Source organism: Centroberyx gerrardi, chromosome 18 (genome assembly GCF_048128805.1).
Source record: "Centroberyx gerrardi isolate f3 chromosome 18, fCenGer3.hap1.cur.20231027, whole genome shotgun sequence".
Classification (NCBI taxonomy): Eukaryota; Metazoa; Chordata; class Actinopteri; order Beryciformes; family Berycidae; genus Centroberyx; species Centroberyx gerrardi.
In genome coordinates, this window is record NC_136014.1 from 15,440,719 (window position 1) to 15,458,784 (window position 18,066).

General features: G+C 43.1%; 1 protein-coding gene across 3 annotated transcripts in view; it reads right to left on the reverse strand.

The window, feature by feature from the left end:
• The window catches only part of LOC139914192 (inositol-trisphosphate 3-kinase B), a 34,344-nt gene that overhangs the window by 8,742 nt on the left and 7,536 nt on the right, over positions 1 to 18,066 (reverse strand). For all 3 annotated transcript variants that reach the window (XM_071902555.2, XM_071902623.2, XM_071902483.2), the window contains exons 5-8: positions 16,479 to 17,438; positions 911 to 1,010; positions 310 to 347; positions 1 to 125 (exon numbers count right to left, since the gene is read on the reverse strand). The exon at positions 1 to 125 is cut by the window's left edge and continues 51 nt beyond it. In XM_071902555.2, the coding sequence (XP_071758656.2) occupies positions 1 to 125; positions 310 to 347; positions 911 to 1,010; positions 16,479 to 17,438 (1,223 nt within the window). The remainder of the gene's footprint in view (positions 126 to 309; positions 348 to 910; positions 1,011 to 16,478; positions 17,439 to 18,066) is intronic.

Below are 18,066 nucleotides of genomic sequence, written 5' to 3' on the forward strand. Positions count from 1 at the left end.
AGATCCTCCATCTGGTTGTATTTCTGTCCGTCCTTCTCCACGTCTCCATGGTAACCAGGGACGTACGGACGCAGCACGTCCCTCATCAGGAGGGACAAACAGCGCTGCTCACATTCACAGTGTTTCTAAGAAATATCAATTACATGTTATTATTATACATAGTTATCTACATTGATTCAGCATTAACGATATATTATCAGGAATATGCAAAACTAAGAATCCAGAATATCAGCTGTAACAGTGAATGTAGTTTCTGTGGTAAAGATGAAAGAGTTGTGATTGGGATAGTGTGAAAACGTGTCAGTTTACCTTTAATATGCGGCCGTTGGCTCCCGCCTTGAAGCTTCCTGTGAAGACACACTCTCAGATTGAGATTCACAGAAACAAAAGACTGCTGCCCTCAACTTAGAAAGTTTAAATACAGGCAAGGTGCAAACTGACGAATCAATAGGGGAATGATTCATTGATTGTTGCTGTGTATTAAAAAGCATTTTAAAATATTATTGAGAGATTTAGAGGAACACACATGCAGTTATACATACATATATACACTAATATACGTACTAAAACACAATCCATCATTGTGTGTGTGTGTGTGTGTGTGTGTGTGTGTGTGTGTGTGAGGGAGAGAAAGGGACAGACAGTGTGTAAGTTGGGGGAAAGAGATTATTGGTATACATACAGTATATATTGGTATTATTGCTTTATTGGTATACATCGTTTCACCTCCGTGTGTGTGTGTGTGTGTGTGTGTGTGTGTCTGTGTGTGTGTGTGAGACAGTGGGGGAGAGAAAGAGAAAGAGAGACAGACAGTGTGTAACTAGGGGGGGGGGAGAGGAAAGAGAGGTGTTTATTGGTATACATCGCTTCACCTGTGTGTGTGCGTGTGTGTGTGTGTGTGTGCATATACCTGCATGCCCAGCCAGTTGTATCCAGGGATATTTCTTCTTGAAGGACATGACAAATGGCGACCAGTGGACCATGTTCTTAATCTTCTTCCAGGACTTGTGCTACACACACACATACACACACACACAAAATAATTATCCTTCACAAATGATGCTTTACTACCAACATGTGCCCTTGAGCAAGGCATTCAACCATCACAAGCTCTAGCAGATCCTGTTGTGTGCGTTACAGTGATACTCACTGCATGACTTAACCCTCTCAGGTCAAAACCTTGAAAGTTTTGGTAATAATTCCTGTTTTTTCATTTAGGTTCCCATGACGCTTTATCTAATGGAGTATGTTTACTGACCCCAGAGCCCATGAAACCCATTCAAAACCAATCTGTTTTTTTTTTTTAATTCATGGCAGGTGATCGGGACATAATGTTTGTTTCTCTTGATTCTGAAACATTGACTCTTGAAGTGATGAGTGAAGAGTCAGTCCAAGTTTACCGACACTATAACTGGGTCTGCAGCGCGGGTATAACCTCCAAGAAAAGAACTTAGAGAGCGCACTAAAAGCTGACCCAGTCCTATGACAGCGTACAGACATTTTAAAATCACCCAGGAAACAGAGCGCCTGCTTTTTTAAGTTCCCCCCTGAAGCTTTTGGCTGACCCAACGTCTTTTTCTGCTTCGTTTAACGGCCATGAGCAAAACAAGTCTTTAAAAACACACACACACACACACACACACACACACACACACAGATACAGACAGACAGACACACACACACACACACAGTGGGGTATCCCTGACCCCAGGGGAGCTCTCTTTAATCTCTCTCTCTCTCCCTCCCAGTCTCTTTCTTTTTCTCTGGCTGTTTTAGAACATTTTTCACTCAAGTCTGAAGGAGCGAGCTGGGGTTTCCCCTGGCAACACACACACACACACACACACACACACACACACACACACCCATATACACAGTCTTTCCCCAAGGGCTCTCCCTGTCCCTGGCAAGGACACATTGAACTGTGGGACTCCTGCCACGCACACACACACTAATACACACACACACACAGACATACACAACGTTTCTAACACACAAGAACACACACACACACACACACACACACACAATGATTTGCTTCAACGTAAAGAGGTTTTATCTCAGTAACAACAGACTGACGCAAGTCGAGCTCTCTCTCTCCCTCCTCCATCCTCTCTGTGATGGGAAACCCTTCCTTCTAAGGTTAGATTCATATTTAACTGCAGAGTCAGTGCAGCTGGAAGGAAAAGACACAGTAAGCTCTTTCCAACTGGGTTCTGTGCATAACAATGAGTGTAAAGGCCCTGACACACCAAACCGACGTCAAAGAACCAGCGGCGATGAAGGCCGACTGTTGCGTCGCCTCACGTCGCCTGCGTCTGGTCCAGAAAGTTGCACTTGAACACACCGCAAAGACTACAGCCAACGGCCAACTAGCACGTACGTTCTGCGCCTGCGTGAGGGGAAATAACTCTCCATACCATATGTCTGATAAGAAGTTGCAAATGGCACTGGCGTTGTCAGCCCTTGGTCTTTTGGTTGTGGAAGAAGAAAGGAAGAGGCGGAGGCGAAAAATAAGAGAAACCGCACTAAATGGGTGAAATCATGGATACTCCAGCGACAGGCTCAAGGGGCTTTCCCGAACCTGTGTCGAGAGCTGGAGATAAATGAAACCTCCGATTTTAAAAATTTCGCTCGGCTCTTTCCTGTTCAGTTCCACATATTGAAGGAATTTATCAGTCCAATCATCCAGAGGCAAAACAACGAACTATCAATCAGAGTGATCTCTCTCACCGACGGGCTCCGACGCCGATTCAACATGCTCAATCGGCCGAAAAGCCGCCGACAGGGTCCGACTAGTGCCGACGGTGCGGGACACACCGCAAAAACTAGGGACACAGACGCTTACCGACGGCCCGACATTGGCCAACGGCCGACCGTCGGCCTGGTGTGTCAGGGCCTTAAGACACTAACAAGTTAGAAAAATGTTCCTCTGCTGTGTACCACAAAAATAACATTTTCAATTGCCCAAAAATAAGTGGCAAAAGTTTGTTTCCTTACCAGTCCCGCCGTCAGGACCATCATTGTAAACACATATTGAGGAGCCAAGCTTTGTTAAAACCTGCAGAACTTTATTTTAAATTCTAGTCAAGATTCCAAGGTTTCCAAAGATACCAAATATGTCATGCTGAATTACAGAGAAATGAGTATGAAATGATGCACAAGACTTCTAGACATCTTCCAAGAGAAGAGAGGAGAGGAGAGGAGAGGAGAGGAGAGGAGAAGAGAGGAGAGGAGAAGAGAGGAGATGAGAGGAGATGAGAGGAGAGGAGAGCAGAGGAGGAGAGGAGAGGAGAGGGGAGGAGAGGAGAGGAGATGAGAGGAGAAGAGAGGAGAGGAGAGGAGAGGAGAAGAGAGGAGAGGAGATGAGAGGAGAAGAGAGGAGAGGAGAAGAGAGGAGAGGAGAGGGGAGGAGGAGAGAGGAGAGGAGATGAGAGGAGAAGAGAGGAGAGGAGAAGAGAGAAGAGCAGAGGAGGAGAGGAGAGGAGAGGAGAGGAGAAGAGAGGAGAGGAGATGAGAGGAGAAGAGAGGAGAGGAGAAGAGAGGAGAGCAGAGGAGGAGAGGAGAGGAGAGGGGAGGAGAGGAGGAGAGAGGAGAGGAGAGGAGGAGAGAAGAGGAGAGGGGAGGAGAGGAGAGGAGGAGAGGAGAGGAAAGGAGAGGGGGATGAGATAAGAGCAAAGAGGACCATAGAAGGAGATATACCCAAGTCAGATAATCTGGGTGTGAAGAAAATTCATCAGCTGATAATATGACTATCTATGGTTAGACACACACACACACACACACAACCAAACTCGAGCACACACTCACCTGCACACACACATATACACAAAGAAACACAGGCACACACATTCTCTCTCTCTCTCCCCCTCTCTCTCTCTCTCTATTCACACAAGCACTCACACGTGTGTGTGTGTGTGTGTGTGTGTATGTGTGTGAGAGAGAGAGAGAGAGAGAAAGAGTCACATGTTTTTTAAGGTTAAAGAGTTTAAAAAAAAAAAAGCTGTGGAAGCACCCCCCCAACACACACACACACACACACACACACACACACACACAGATCACATGGTGGAAACTAACTGCTAGGCAGGTCAACTGAAATGTGTCTCCCAGAGAGAGGCAAGCCTTGACCCAAGAACATCATAAACTTTCTGTCTCTCTCTCTCTCTCTCTCTCTCTCTCTCTCACACACACACACACACACACACACACACACACACCAGCGTCCACTAAGCTTGAGGATTCCCCCTGGGTTTATTAGCACACGTGTCTCAGCAAAAGCAACAACAACAGCAAGTTCGGTAGGAAAGTTCAGTATTTTTAGAAAGCCTATCGAATTTATCTCTCAGAATTGCGTCACAAATGCTTTCAAATTATTCTTTTGCTGATTCTTGTGATAGCTACAGCTTGTAGACGCAAACAGAATGCCTTTCATTTGGGAAAAAAATGAGAAAAGCCTAGAGGTTAGAGAAGCGGGCCTGTGACCGGAAGGTTGCCAGTTTGAATCCCGGGACCGGGGCTGGGAAAATGTGGGTGGAGAAAGAGAACGAGTAACACTCTCCCTTCCCTCATCTTCTACTGTCAAGATGCCACTGAGCAAGGCACTAAACCCCCGACTGCTCCCAGCAGTCACCCCTGGCAAGATCCCAGGGGTGACTGTGAGGAACTGTAGGTGTCGCTGGAAAAGAGCAACTGTCGGCTTTCCCATGATAAATAAAGGTCGAAATAAAAAGATAGAAACTCAAACAAACATTCTGCGAGTCGACAAATCCGCTCTCTGATTCACTGCCAATGGCACGGCTCCAGATCTTGATGAGAGGACAGATTCAAATCTCCGGCTATGGGAAAGAGTCGTTCATGTACTGCCACACTGATTAGGCTGTCGCAGACCACAAGACTAGCATTTACAAATTAAACTGGGCGGTTTTCCCCTTCCCACTTTTTCCACCATCTTCAGCCAGTTAGCAGCAGAGCAAAAGTATCAGACTACGGCTTGGAAAGGAGCCAGGGTCTGTACTTTCTCTGTCAACTCAGACTCTCATCTATCTATCACGCTGGCACTAACAGCTGGTGTGTGTGTGTGTGTGTGACTGGTCTACCTCAAAGTGTGTGACGGATAGCAGACCCTGTCGCAGTGTGGAGATTTAAGAGGTAAAGACATTAAAAGGAGATCACACAGGAGAGGGGAGCAGAGGAGAGGAGAGAGAGAGGCTATAAGCATCACAGTGAAAATACCAAAGTTATTACAGTTCAATAAAATCTGAGTGCAAAAGCAGTGATGTCAAACAATATTAAACCAAGACTAAATCTAGGTATAAAAACACATTCTGCAACAGCACATGATGAAAAGTAAGAGTGGCAGTGTAAGTGACGGTACCTGGCTGGTGAGGCGGTGGATGATGGCGATGATAAAGATGGCTGCAGCTGACACCACAATACTCCACACTGAATACAACCAGATAGACCACATGCTGACTGACTGGTTGACTGACTGACTGACTGACTGACTGACTGACTGACTGTGACTGACTGACTGACTGACTAGCTGGATTACTGAGTGACCCGTTGGATGGATGACTTACTGACCAGCTGACCGGTTTACTGACTGACTGACTTGACTAGCTGGCTGGCTGACTGATTGAATGGCTGGTTTACTGACTGACTGACTGACTGACTGACTGACTGACTGACTGACTGACTGACTGGTTGACTAACCAACTGACAGACTCTCCTGCTACACACCAACAACTCTCTCTCTCGCTCTTAAAAACTAGCTCGCATTCTCCTCTCTCTACGCCCCACAAGGTACGTGTGTGTGTGTGCATGTGTGTGTGTGTGTGTGTGTGTGTGTGTGTGTGTGTGTGTGTGCATGCAGGAATAAACAAGCGTGGATCATTTGATTGGCAAAGCAAAGGCCAAACACAATCTGGCCATGCAAATCTCCACAGAGGTCAAAACATTTGAGATACACAGAGACTTGTGAGAGAGTTGTGTGTGTGTGTGTGCGTGTGTGTGTGTGTGTGGGTTTGTATATGTGTTTGTACACTCACTGTACGGGTGGAATGTAATGGCACAAGCAAACAAAACACACATGTATGTATGTTCATATATGCATGTTTGTTTAAGAGTGTGCAGTATGTCTGTGTGTGCAAACTTATGTAAATAGATGTGTGTGTCTCTGTATGAAGGTGTGTGTGTGTGTGTGTGTGTGTGTGTGTGTGTGTGTGTGTGTGTGTGTGTGTGTGTGTGTGCATGCATGCATGTCTGTTGGTCAGGAAGAATCTGACTGACGTAACGGCCACTTGACCACACTAGAGTAAGAACACTAAACTAAACTGAACTCCATCCTAAACAACACCTCCCACCCCCTCTACTGTGAGCTGATGCTGTTTTAACATTAAATCACTCATGTTCACTAGTCAAAGTACATTTGGACTGGACAAAATTATATTATATATACCAGTATACTATATATACTAGTTAAAATGTAATTATGACTAGTCAGAATGATGAATTATCCATAGAACATTTTGACTAGTCAGAACTGAATTGTGACTTGTCACATTGATTACATTTACAGATTACAGATCTCTACCATTCCACTTTCAGTCATTGAAAAAAAACGTGTCAAAAGAAATTGACACGTTGAAATGTAATGTAATTTGACTATTGAACTGTAGATTTCTAGTATTAACATTTTGACTAGTTACAAATGAATTGTAGATGTCAGGAAACACAATTTTCACTAGACATAATTTCTTTTTTTTTTTTCCAATTTCTATTTTGGATTAGAATTACATCTAGTCAAAATGACATTATGGATATGTTGATTCCAATTTCTCGCCAGTTCAAAACTAATAATAGATATCTATAATTTGAATTTCCTCAGTTGATTAAATGTTAAAACAGCTTGCCATATTAGTCATACTTTTGTGCCAACAGCCCATCAGACTGTACGATGCTTCCTGCCCAAAAGCCTCAGCCAACTAGGAGGGAGCTGAAGCCGGGCGCCACACCGTCTACACAAACTGTCCTGGGCTTCCTTTGCATTCCTCTGCTTGAGTCAGCAAACACTTTTTCTGTACATAACGATATCTCCGACCACAAATATGTTCCGACAATGACACGTGATAATGACAACAGACATCAAAGCACATATACCTTGCACATTGTCCGTTTTTCTGTACATACGGTAACTCCATCTGGAGTTTAGACAACATGGATAGCTAGTCATGCACATACCCAAATTTACACATTCTGTACATGTCATCTACATCTGTAAAGTGAATACATTGGAAGGTGTATAGTTTTTTACAATGCATGTCTACATGCCTAGACACATTTTGTATATACTGTATGTATGGCCCTCTGTAGACTTGTTAATGGGATTTTTCATATATTTTTTTTAAAATATTTTTTTCTTTTAATTCTCATATCCCTCTCATTTGTTATATATTGAATATATGTTGATATCTAGTGGTACGGTAATTTAAATGTTCTCCCCGTGTTCGCGTGGGGAAACTGGAGTGTGAGTACTCCGGTTTCCTCCCACAGGTGAAAGACATGTAAATCAGGTGAATTGGAGACTCTAACTCACCCATAGGCATGAATGTGAGCGTGTTTCTCTATCTGTGTTTGTCTGTCTATGTGTCAGCCTGTGATGGACTGGAGACCTGTACTGGGTCCCTGTCTTTCCCTATCTTCTGCCCAATGCATGCTGGGATATGCTCCAGCCCCCTCTTGACCCTGAACAGGCATAGGTGGGCAAAGAGAATGAATGTTGATACTTTTATAATTTTTCTCTTATTTCATACTGTACATATTTCACTTTCTTTTGTCTTTTCACTATTTTTCACACCCTCTTAGTGCTGTAATCCATACTTTTTTCATACTTTCATCTGTCAGTTGCCCATTTGCTCTACTCTTAGTACTACTAATAATAATAAAAATAAACTATTTATATAGCCCTTTTCCAAATCACCATTAGAGAGTGCTTGACACAACAAATAAATTAGATAAGTGAATAAATAAATGAATAAAAAAGTAAACAAGATGAAGGCACAGTATTCTTATTTACATTCTATTTTTCTTTGCTGGATCCTATTGCTATTTGCTGCATCGGTCCAGTCCATGAATTTAAGAATAATACCAGTGTTTTTTTTTAAGTTTGTGCCAATCCTTCTAGGTTGGACATACTCCTACCTTCAGAAGAAGCCATTGCCATTCATTCTTCTGCAGTATGAAAAACAACTTCAACAGACTTGAAAATTGCCCGAGCTAAATAATCCACCACAGTAAGTATGAAGCCTTAAATAGGTTTTCTCAAAGTTTCTGTTTTATTATGTCATTGTGCCCGAGTTGAGTGTTTTCATATCAGTGTCCGCATTACGTTACGCTCTGCTTCCTGTCAATGAGCCGACTCCCACAGGGAGAAACACAAGTGTCCTCCAGGAAATAATCCCTCAAAAACATGCCGCCTTACAAACTTTATTGTCACATCTGTGTCCTTTTATCTAGGGTGCCTTTGTAAGCCGGGACAGCAGTTAAACTCAAGCTAGGTTTGACACTGTATTTTAAAAACGCTGAAGTAAATGTTAAAAAACATAATTACATACGGGATGCATTGCAAAATGATTGGGGGAAAGTAAATTAAACATAGACAGTAGCAAATGGCAAAACTCAAAATGACACCGGCATTCTCCTTTAAGTGTGTTTGCCAGGCACGTAGTCTATCACAGTGGGAGAAATAAAACCTGTCTTGACAAATGGGGTCAATAAGAATCACAAGACATCAGCAGCACACCACTCTCTCTGTCTCTCCTATCTCTATCCCCAGACCAGCTGGATGACAAGAGGAGAGGAGAAAAAAAAAGTAAAGTTTCCACTGAGAGAGAGAGCGAGGGAGAGAGAGAGAGAGAGAGAGAGAGAGAGAGAGAGAGAGAGAGAGGAAATGGTAAGCGAAGGAACTTCTTGCAGACAGGAAGTGGGGGGGGGGTTGCCGCTTGCCTCAGCGACAGTATTTTCCACATCCGCCGCTGACTACAAACAAAAGAAAGAGAGAAAAAAAGGCCTTGCCCTCTGTAAACAACAGAAAGAGCAGAGAGGAAAAAAACGTTTCTCATTGGTCCACTGATTACAATCTTTAAAAATGTGCATAATCTTAAACACGTTTTCAACACATATACATACACACATATACACATATACATCATACGTTTCATGCAACACATGTTACAGCACATGTTGCATCGAACAGTAACAAAGGTTGGGCGTTGTCCCAAACAACATTCATGGATGCATTGAAAATGATTTTGACAGTTGTTTTTTACTGAACTGAATTTTCACCAGAAGAGGGTGGGTTACACAGTGCGACCAGATACCAGTCACTGCCTATAGGGAGGAGTGAAGAGGGGTGGAGAGTGGTGAGAAAAGTGAAAATCTAGGGCTAAGGGTAACCCTGGGTTACGAATGTGCAATGTGAAGAGACTCTAGCAGGGGAAACACTGATGCATTCTGATGTTTTCATCGGAGAAGTACTGAGGAAACAACAGCACTGATATCGCTCACCACAAGGTCCCCTGGCAGAAGCAAATACTGCAACTCTCTGAGTCTGCAAAGTTTAGACTGAGACACACACACACACACACACTGCATGCAGTGATGAAAGCAAACAACACATGCTTGGCAGTTGCATCACAAATCTCTTAGCAACATCATCATGGAGGTCCAGCGTACAATTGGCTGTGCACAACAAATGGCTAAATATACAATAACCAGGCTAGAGAAAGAGAAATACCTGAAAAAGATAGCCATGATGTGGGTGCAGATCAGTTCAGTAATGTTATAAGTAGAAGCGAACAGTCTGAAAACAGCTCTGCTCCACTACAGCCATCGAGGGAATGCTTCCATTGGAATCAATATCACTTTCCGCGTTGCGTTCATGTTGCATCCGATGGCAGGGTCCAAGCTCAAGAATCGCCAAGATTCAATTCTCGATGGCGGACGTACGTGTTCGTCTTAATATAAATCAATGAATTAAAGTTGATATTGGATGTTTTGTGGTGTGTTTTGTGGTGTGTAGATGTTGGGAAGGCCTACATTTTTCAAAGTGACAACCCCCCTCAAAAAAACTTAAAAAAATTATAACCTGTAATTACGAGAGCACGCTCCACTAGCAACACTTGAGTACTTGCAAAAAATACCACAGCTAGGCCTATCGTCATCCTTGAATGTGGCACTAGTATAATCTAGGGCTGAACAATTAATCAAAATTTTATCGAAATCGCAATATGGCCTACTGCAATTTTCAAATCGCAGGAGGCGCAATATTTGTTAAAGGCGAAATGTGTGTCAAAATACCATTTTAAATTAAATATTGTCGTGCTGCAGAGACGTCCTGGCCTACACATCATATTCTACAGATTTAAGAAAGCATCTTTGTTTGGTATAGATCCCCGCAAAAATCACACCATAATCATTTTAATACGTTTTTCAATGAAAATGAGAATAATGATGTAAAAATTATCATCCTCTCTAATATCGCAAATCATATCGCAATTGCAATATCAGTCAAAATAATCGCAATTAGATATTTTTTCAAAATTGTTCTGCCCTAGTATAATCACTGTTGCCCTTTGCTCCTCTCTGCTGTCAAGTCCTAACAACACACTAAAGTTGAACATGCTCTGTGGATCCGGTAGGCAAGAGCGTCACAATGATACGACATCGGTGCCAACGCAACACAACTCAAGTAGTATAGTGGAGCTATAGGTAGATTTCTTTACCAATTTAGGTTGTGACAGAGTAAACTGTCTTCCAACACACTCTGAGTTGAGAAATGTTAGCTCAGTTTACCTAAACAAACAGCTGTCTTTTGGCTTTGTTTGCTAGCTAACTAGCCAGCAGGCTAATTTAGCAAAACCTGTTAATTAAAGCTACACTAAGCGATTTTTTCTGACCACTAGAGGGTGACAGAAACCGCAACACACACAGCAAAGCTACTGGACGGAAACCCCTTAGGACAAACTGTGCATAAAGGCTAATGGCTAAAATAAACGTACCGACGGAGAAATATCGCCAGTTACTAGTCTCGCTTTGCCAGATTTTTCTCTCGCTGAAAGTTACATGTCCCACAATGACAAGTGAAGAGGTAGGTAGCAAGTTTACTAGTTGAAAACTTTTACTCGCTCACTTCATCGATTCCGCCATTACTCTGGCCGAATTTGACAACAAGCTTTAGAAAAGAGGTGAAAACAACAACACAGCTGGCCCATGTGTGTGGCTACTTGTTTATATCATTACGTCTCGTGGAAATCTCCACGTAGCACACGCTAGTTTCAGGATTGGTTACAGGGTCTGAAATCGCTTATTGCAGGTTTATGTGACTACTACTAGCCACTACTAACGCTAACGTTAGCTTCTACTAGATATGTCAGCTAGAGCACAAAGAGCACAAAAAAGATATATCAGTGATAAAATGATAATTTCCCCCATCAAAAACAGCACAGAAATTAACCATGTCTATCCAATTTTGTTGAGATGGCCAAGTTGTATGTTTAGAAGTGCAATCTGCTGTTCACAGCCACTGTTGCCAAGAGCTGTGGACCTCCACTACGGCTGCCAGAGGGTGTGTTACGTCACCTGAAGCCCTCTGTACGCATATACACCCTTATTTGAAAATACCCACATACATGTAGCCTATCACATGCACCAGGGTTTCCCCAATGAATATTTGTTGGTGGAGTGGTGATGTCTTTTAAACCATGTGAAACTACAGTTCTACACTGAAACCAATGCTAATGATATTTTAGGCAAAAAGGTGGGTTCCATGGCAGGGAAAACGCTATCATACACACGCATGCATGCTGACATGAGCACAACCTTACACAGTAACACCAAATAAAGAGTTGACCCGTGTTTCCCCTCTAGTATGGGCTGCCTGTAACACACACACACACACACGCAAACTCACACTCTCGCTCTCACACACACACACATACAGCTGTGAGAGGGAAACTCAGTTTGACGTCACAGGGTTGCTAGGCAACTGGCCGCCGTGGTAGTGAAGATTTTCCACTGCAGTTCAAATACTTTGTGTGTGCGTGCGTGTGTGTATACTTGTGATGAGCTTGTGAGGACCCACTTCAGTTAGAGTTGTGGACATAAAAATTACATTTTGTCCAGTCCTCACTACAAAAAGGTTTATTTCTTTGGTGTTACACATAGGATTAGAAGCAGGTGTATAGGACAGGGTCAGTGTGTGAATCTAAGGCAGTGGAGCGTCTAATAGCATGAGGATATGTGTCTGTAACGTGTGTGTGTGTGTGTGTGTGTGTGTGTGTGTTGTGTGTGTATGTGTGAAAAATAGATTCTGGGTGTGCGTGCTTGTGTATGTATGTGTTTATCTGTGTGCCACTAGCAAAAGTTGCAGTGCATTGTAGTGTGTAGCCTACATTCAGAGGGTGTGTCAGCGATAGTGTGTGTGTGTGTGTATGTGGGTGGGTGTGTGTTTTACAGTTGAGCAGTTGAGCAGTGCAAATGAGTGGACCAACACAGGTTTTCATTCCAAAACACAGCTGTGTTTATGTAATCGATGCATCTTTTCATGGATTTTTACATGAACTTTCAAAAAGCCTTTGTATCCAAAACTGTCATGCATTATATACAGATAGCAAAAGTAAAACTACCAAATCTCTGCATGCCTTTTATACAAGGTAGTTTCAGTCAAGCAATCTCATTGGTCAAAGATGTATCCAACTGTTCTGATAATGTATGTATGTATACTACTTTGAAGAAAATGTTTCAGACATGCAGTGGTAACAGTTGTATGAACATGTAACCTTGTTTTGTTCATGGCTGTCTTCTGCAGAGTTTATACCAGAACTGAGTAAACTCACTCCTCTGGTAGAAATTTGAGCTCCTTCAGTGGTTTGATACTAACGAAGTAATTGGATGTAAAATGACACAATAGTGATGAGCTTTAAGTGCTGACTGTCAGCTTTAATTTGGATGTATTTTCAACCATACTGAATGAGCAGTTAAAGAACTACAGCCTTTTATGTATGATCATCCATATAATATTCAATGTGGTCAAAGTGGTCATTTTGTAGTCAAAAACCCTTATTGTCTTAAAGTCTGCAACTCAAAAAATCACCAGAGTCTGGACATCTTATTGTGAAATTTACTTTCCAAGTGTCTATGTATCTCTGTGAGGTTTCAGCTGTGACTGTGCTTGTCTTGAGATGACTCCGAGTTGACGGTTGAGGTAAATCGCTGCCAGAAAGCAAGGGTCTGAGCTGTCATCTCACCTCTAAGTCAATGTGCCCCTGCTAAAGAGCTTCACCATGAATGGCTAGTTTCTCTCTGTACTGTTTTTACCACAGAGTTCAACCGAAAATTAGTAGAGAGAAAAAAAAACTGCGGAAGTTTTCTATTATGGGTCCCCTGCTGCTGCCCCTTTGCTAGAACTGAGAAGCCTTGGCTGCACGTATGTGACTATACCTTTAATAGCATCACCTTGGTGAGATGCCCAACTCTCAAAAGATCAGCTGCAATGACCAAACACTGTCTATATATGGCTCTGTTCAGAGCTCAGCTTCTACCAGCTAAGCATGTACACTCTTCATAAAAAACTGAGTCGATATAACCCAAAAAGTTGACGGCCATAACAACGCAGATGTGTTGGAAATATGTGACGCCTGTGTTTATACATAAAAGGAAAACTTCTTGCACACTTGGGTGAAGAATACAAAGAAGCATTTATTAATTAAAGCCTGTGCGTTTTGGCAAATGCCTTCGTCAGGGTTACAGATTTACAAGACAAAGAGCTCCTTTTACACATTTATACAAAATGTTATTTATACAAATGTTCTGTACAAAAGGAGCTCTTTGTCTTGTAAATCTGTAACGCTGACGAAGGCATTCGTCAAAACGCACTGGTTTTAATTAATAAATACTTCTTTGTATTCTTCACCCAAGTGGGCGAGAAGTTTTCCTTTTTTGTATATTTTTATCTTTCTTAGCACATTGGTGTTTACAGCAAAGTAGCACCAGTTACATCATTTATACGTCTGTGCTGATAGCAAATATCAGTACATCTTTCACGTTTGTTATACAGTTTTTCAACGCATCTAAATTTGGTTCGTCAGGGACAACAGCGCCTGCATTATTTCAACACATGTATTTTAAGAGTGTAGGGCTGGACTTCCACTGGTACAAACAATGTGATTTCTCACTAAATCAAACGCCATGTGGTTTCTAGTAGCTAAGTAGCTAATATACAATATACATACAGCCTTTCTTCTCTCTCCTTCCTTTGTCTCTCTGTCTGTCTTGGTCTCTCACTCGCTTACTTCACTATCTGTTTCTCGCTCTCTTTTTCTTCCTCTCTCTCACAGTCTCTGTCTGTCTCTTCTTCTCTCCCACCTTCTCGCCATTTCTCCCTCCATCTCTCTCTCCCTCTCATCTCTCCTGCAGCCTACATACCTCCCACACAGCCAAGCATGCTTTATGTGTTTCTGCATGTCTGCCTACTGCACACATACAGTATAACCAGCGTTTCTTAAACTATGGGTCAGGACTCGTTCCGCGCGACCTGTGATACAATGACATGAAGAACCTTAATGTTTCACAACACACTACTCTATGATGGGAGAAACCTCATTAACCTCCAGTGAGAGCTTCTGTCTCTTTCTCTGTATAGATAAAGCAAACAAGGATGAAGGGAAATATGCAAACAGCAATACAAACCCCATTCAAATCCATCACCCAAATTCATTTAAACAAATAGTTACTAATCCATGCCAGCAGCTGGGCCCTCAGTCCAGGGATGAGTCGGTCAATTAAATATGTAAGAAAAATGTGTGCATCGTTTTGCAAAATGTAAACACATTTGGAGAAATTGGAGATGTTCTCAACATTCAACTGTCACTTGTTAAAAATAATTCATTAATTTGCTCTCTAATACCATCACAACAAGAAAATGTTTTCTGTTATTGCCTTTAATAAAAAAAAATTTTAAAAAAGGAAATATGGAAAATGAGGCTTTAATGATTTCTAGGTTAAAATAGAAATGGCATTCCCATTCAAACCAATATTCTTGAATGGTCATTTGTCTTGTACACTTTCAGGATGATAAATACTCAGTTTTGGAACTCAAATATGATTTATGACACTTCAGTTGATATTAAGTGAACATGAGCAATAATCTCCTAAAGCCAGAAACTCAAGAAAAAAGAGTCTTGTGATGTGAGGACCAAGAAAACTGGGACATGTTTTGGGTACTGGCACAAACTTTAAGAAACACTGGTAAAAAAAAAAAACAGTTATACAACTCTGCATTAAATCATATTTCAAAGCAAAAATGAACTGGCTTTTTGAACTAATATCCTAGCTCCAAATACAAACACACCCACCCACCCACCCACACACACACCCGCACACACACACACACACACACAAATACCCAAACAGGCCTCAGCCTCCTCTTTGAACTGTGTCCAAGAGAAGGCAAAGCCTAAGTGTGTGTGACTGGCAATCTCTCTTACTTTTTCTTTCTCTCTCCCCCGCTCTCCCTCTCTCTCTCTCTCTCTCTCTCACACACACACACACACATACATACGTACACACACTAAAACACACCTACATACACACACACAGGTCGGGGCACAGAGCTAGCTTTGTTACTGTGAATGTCAACCGTTACTCAGGGAGAGAGCTCAGGCCAATTTGACACAGGAGCACCGGGCAACATGCACAGAAACATTCACACACACACACACACTCACACACACACACACACACACACACACACAAAAGCAGTCACACACAAACATACTGACACACACACATATTTTGAGGCAGGATCGGCAACAGAGACTTGTGTAGAGGCAAAACCTTTCCAAGATTTGGCGATCGCAAGATTCGCTCAGTCGACAGTTCAACAGTTCAAATCAACAGTTCCTAACAAGTGAGGTAGATTTTGATACATCACCACACCTTTACCAATGAAAACCCCTCAAATTATTTAAATAAAAAATGTCAGGGAAACAGGGTTCCCACCATGGCCCTGATGTGAAATTCCATGGCTTTTCCAGGACTTTCCATGATTAATCCATGAGTGCTTCCATGACCTAAAAACTGTATTCCCATCTGGATTCCACTACAGTTGCGCTTGCTGTGTAGATGTGACTGTACAATGTATAAAGAAACAGCTGAAAACCACCATCTAATGCTATGAACGTGTGAAACAAGTGGGAAAACACATTCTGGTATATTCCTGTACAGTGATTCAGCTGTAAAACACGGTGATATCCCCTGACTTCCCCAGGGAATTTATAAAAATTTCTGACTATCCCTGTGTGGAATGCACCTCTAAAAATCCCACGATATTCCAGGAATATGGGAACCACCTATTGACACGCACGCCGTTGCACGTAGTCTACATACAGGCACACATACTCACACTTGGGTCTACTCACCGCTTTCTGTTGGGAACTGAGGAGCGCAGGGTTGAGAAGCTGCTCTCCTTTCTCCGTATCGCTGGAAATGTCCTCCTCCGACTCCTCCCAAGACGAGGAGAAACCAGCCGAGGAGGCAGAGGAGGACGACAGCTTCCTGAGGGAGCGGGCGGAGGAGTTTGGCCCAGGTATGGGGCTGGAACTGGGGCTGGGGCTGCAGGAGAGTCCCTGGTCCGAGTTGGGGCCTTCGGAACCTTGAGGCGGGCTTTCCAACCCGTGATCGGTTATTATGACCGAAGGGATGGAGGGAGGGATGGAGGGAGAGTGGTTGGAGGTATGGTCGGTGATCTCCAGCAAACCGGGGGAGCTCTCGCCGCTCTGTGCCCAAGGCGAAGCAGTGTCTTCTGGGTTAACCTCGGGCCTGGTCCCTCTCTCTGTCTGGAGCACCATCTCACGGTCTTCTCTCTTACTCCCTTCTCTTTCTTCTCCCAGCATTTTGTTTTCCCTCTCCTCTCTCTTTCTTCCTCCCTCTCTCTCCTCTCTCTCTCTTCCTTCCTCTCTCTCCTCTCTGTCTGTTGCTCCATCTGGCTCTGATGTCTCAAGGGAACCCTGAACGCCGACTGGTCCGTCCAAACAGGAAGACAGTTCTGTTCTCGTTTCTGACTGGCTCCTGTTTTGACCAATCGGCTGCTTGTCCCCTGCATTCATTCCATTAGGGCTTCTGTCCTTCTCGCCCTCTTTCCTTTCTCCTTCCGTCGTTGCTTCCTCCCTTTCTCTCCCATTTTGGAGGACGGAGCAGTCTTTACTCATTTGTGGATGGGGCGTCAGGCTGTCGAGGGCAGTGGTTGGCTGGCAGGGATGGGTGGGGGCGGGGCTAATCACTCGTCTTGGAGACCGAGGGCTGCGTTGGAGCTCCGTGTTAAGCACCTGGGCGCGAATCCCTGAAATATGGGCCTCGAACATGCCCACTTTTCCCCTGACCTGGAAGAGAAAGAGAGAATTAGGGTAAGGACACACCTACAGTTTGTTTTCTTTGGTCTGAACCACAGTGCAGAAGTTTACTTTGTTGCATTTTCGTATTTGGTTTGTTTAGGTTCACACTGCACAATTACTAGCGAACCAGGGCTTGTATACAAAAGTCACATGGACTCACAAGAAGCTTGTTTACTGGACAGTTTTGGTGACCTGTCATCCCGCGAGGTTAGAAATTTTACTGCCAAATCTGATTCTAGTCCCTGTAACTTTATCTAAGCATGATGGACTTGGTCTGCCATAATTTACCTTCTCTGATGTTCATACCAGTTAAGAACACATGAAAAAATAGCTGAATATGAGAATCAGTCCCGACTGCAGTTTGCCCTTGCTTCATTTTGTTATGTCATGAATAACTGCTGGCTATCAGATGTCAACATCCGTCTCCTTATACCCATAAAACCTTGCATTTTGGGTGATATCCTGTACTTGGTTCGGATTACGTTCTCACTCCTAACAAACCGGACCGCAGTTCGCTTGGAAGAGGACAGAGACTCGCATTTTCAGGCAGTTTCGATGCGTCGGAGTTCGAACGGCATTGTTGTCGCCTGCCCAAACGAATCGAACTCAAGGAGTA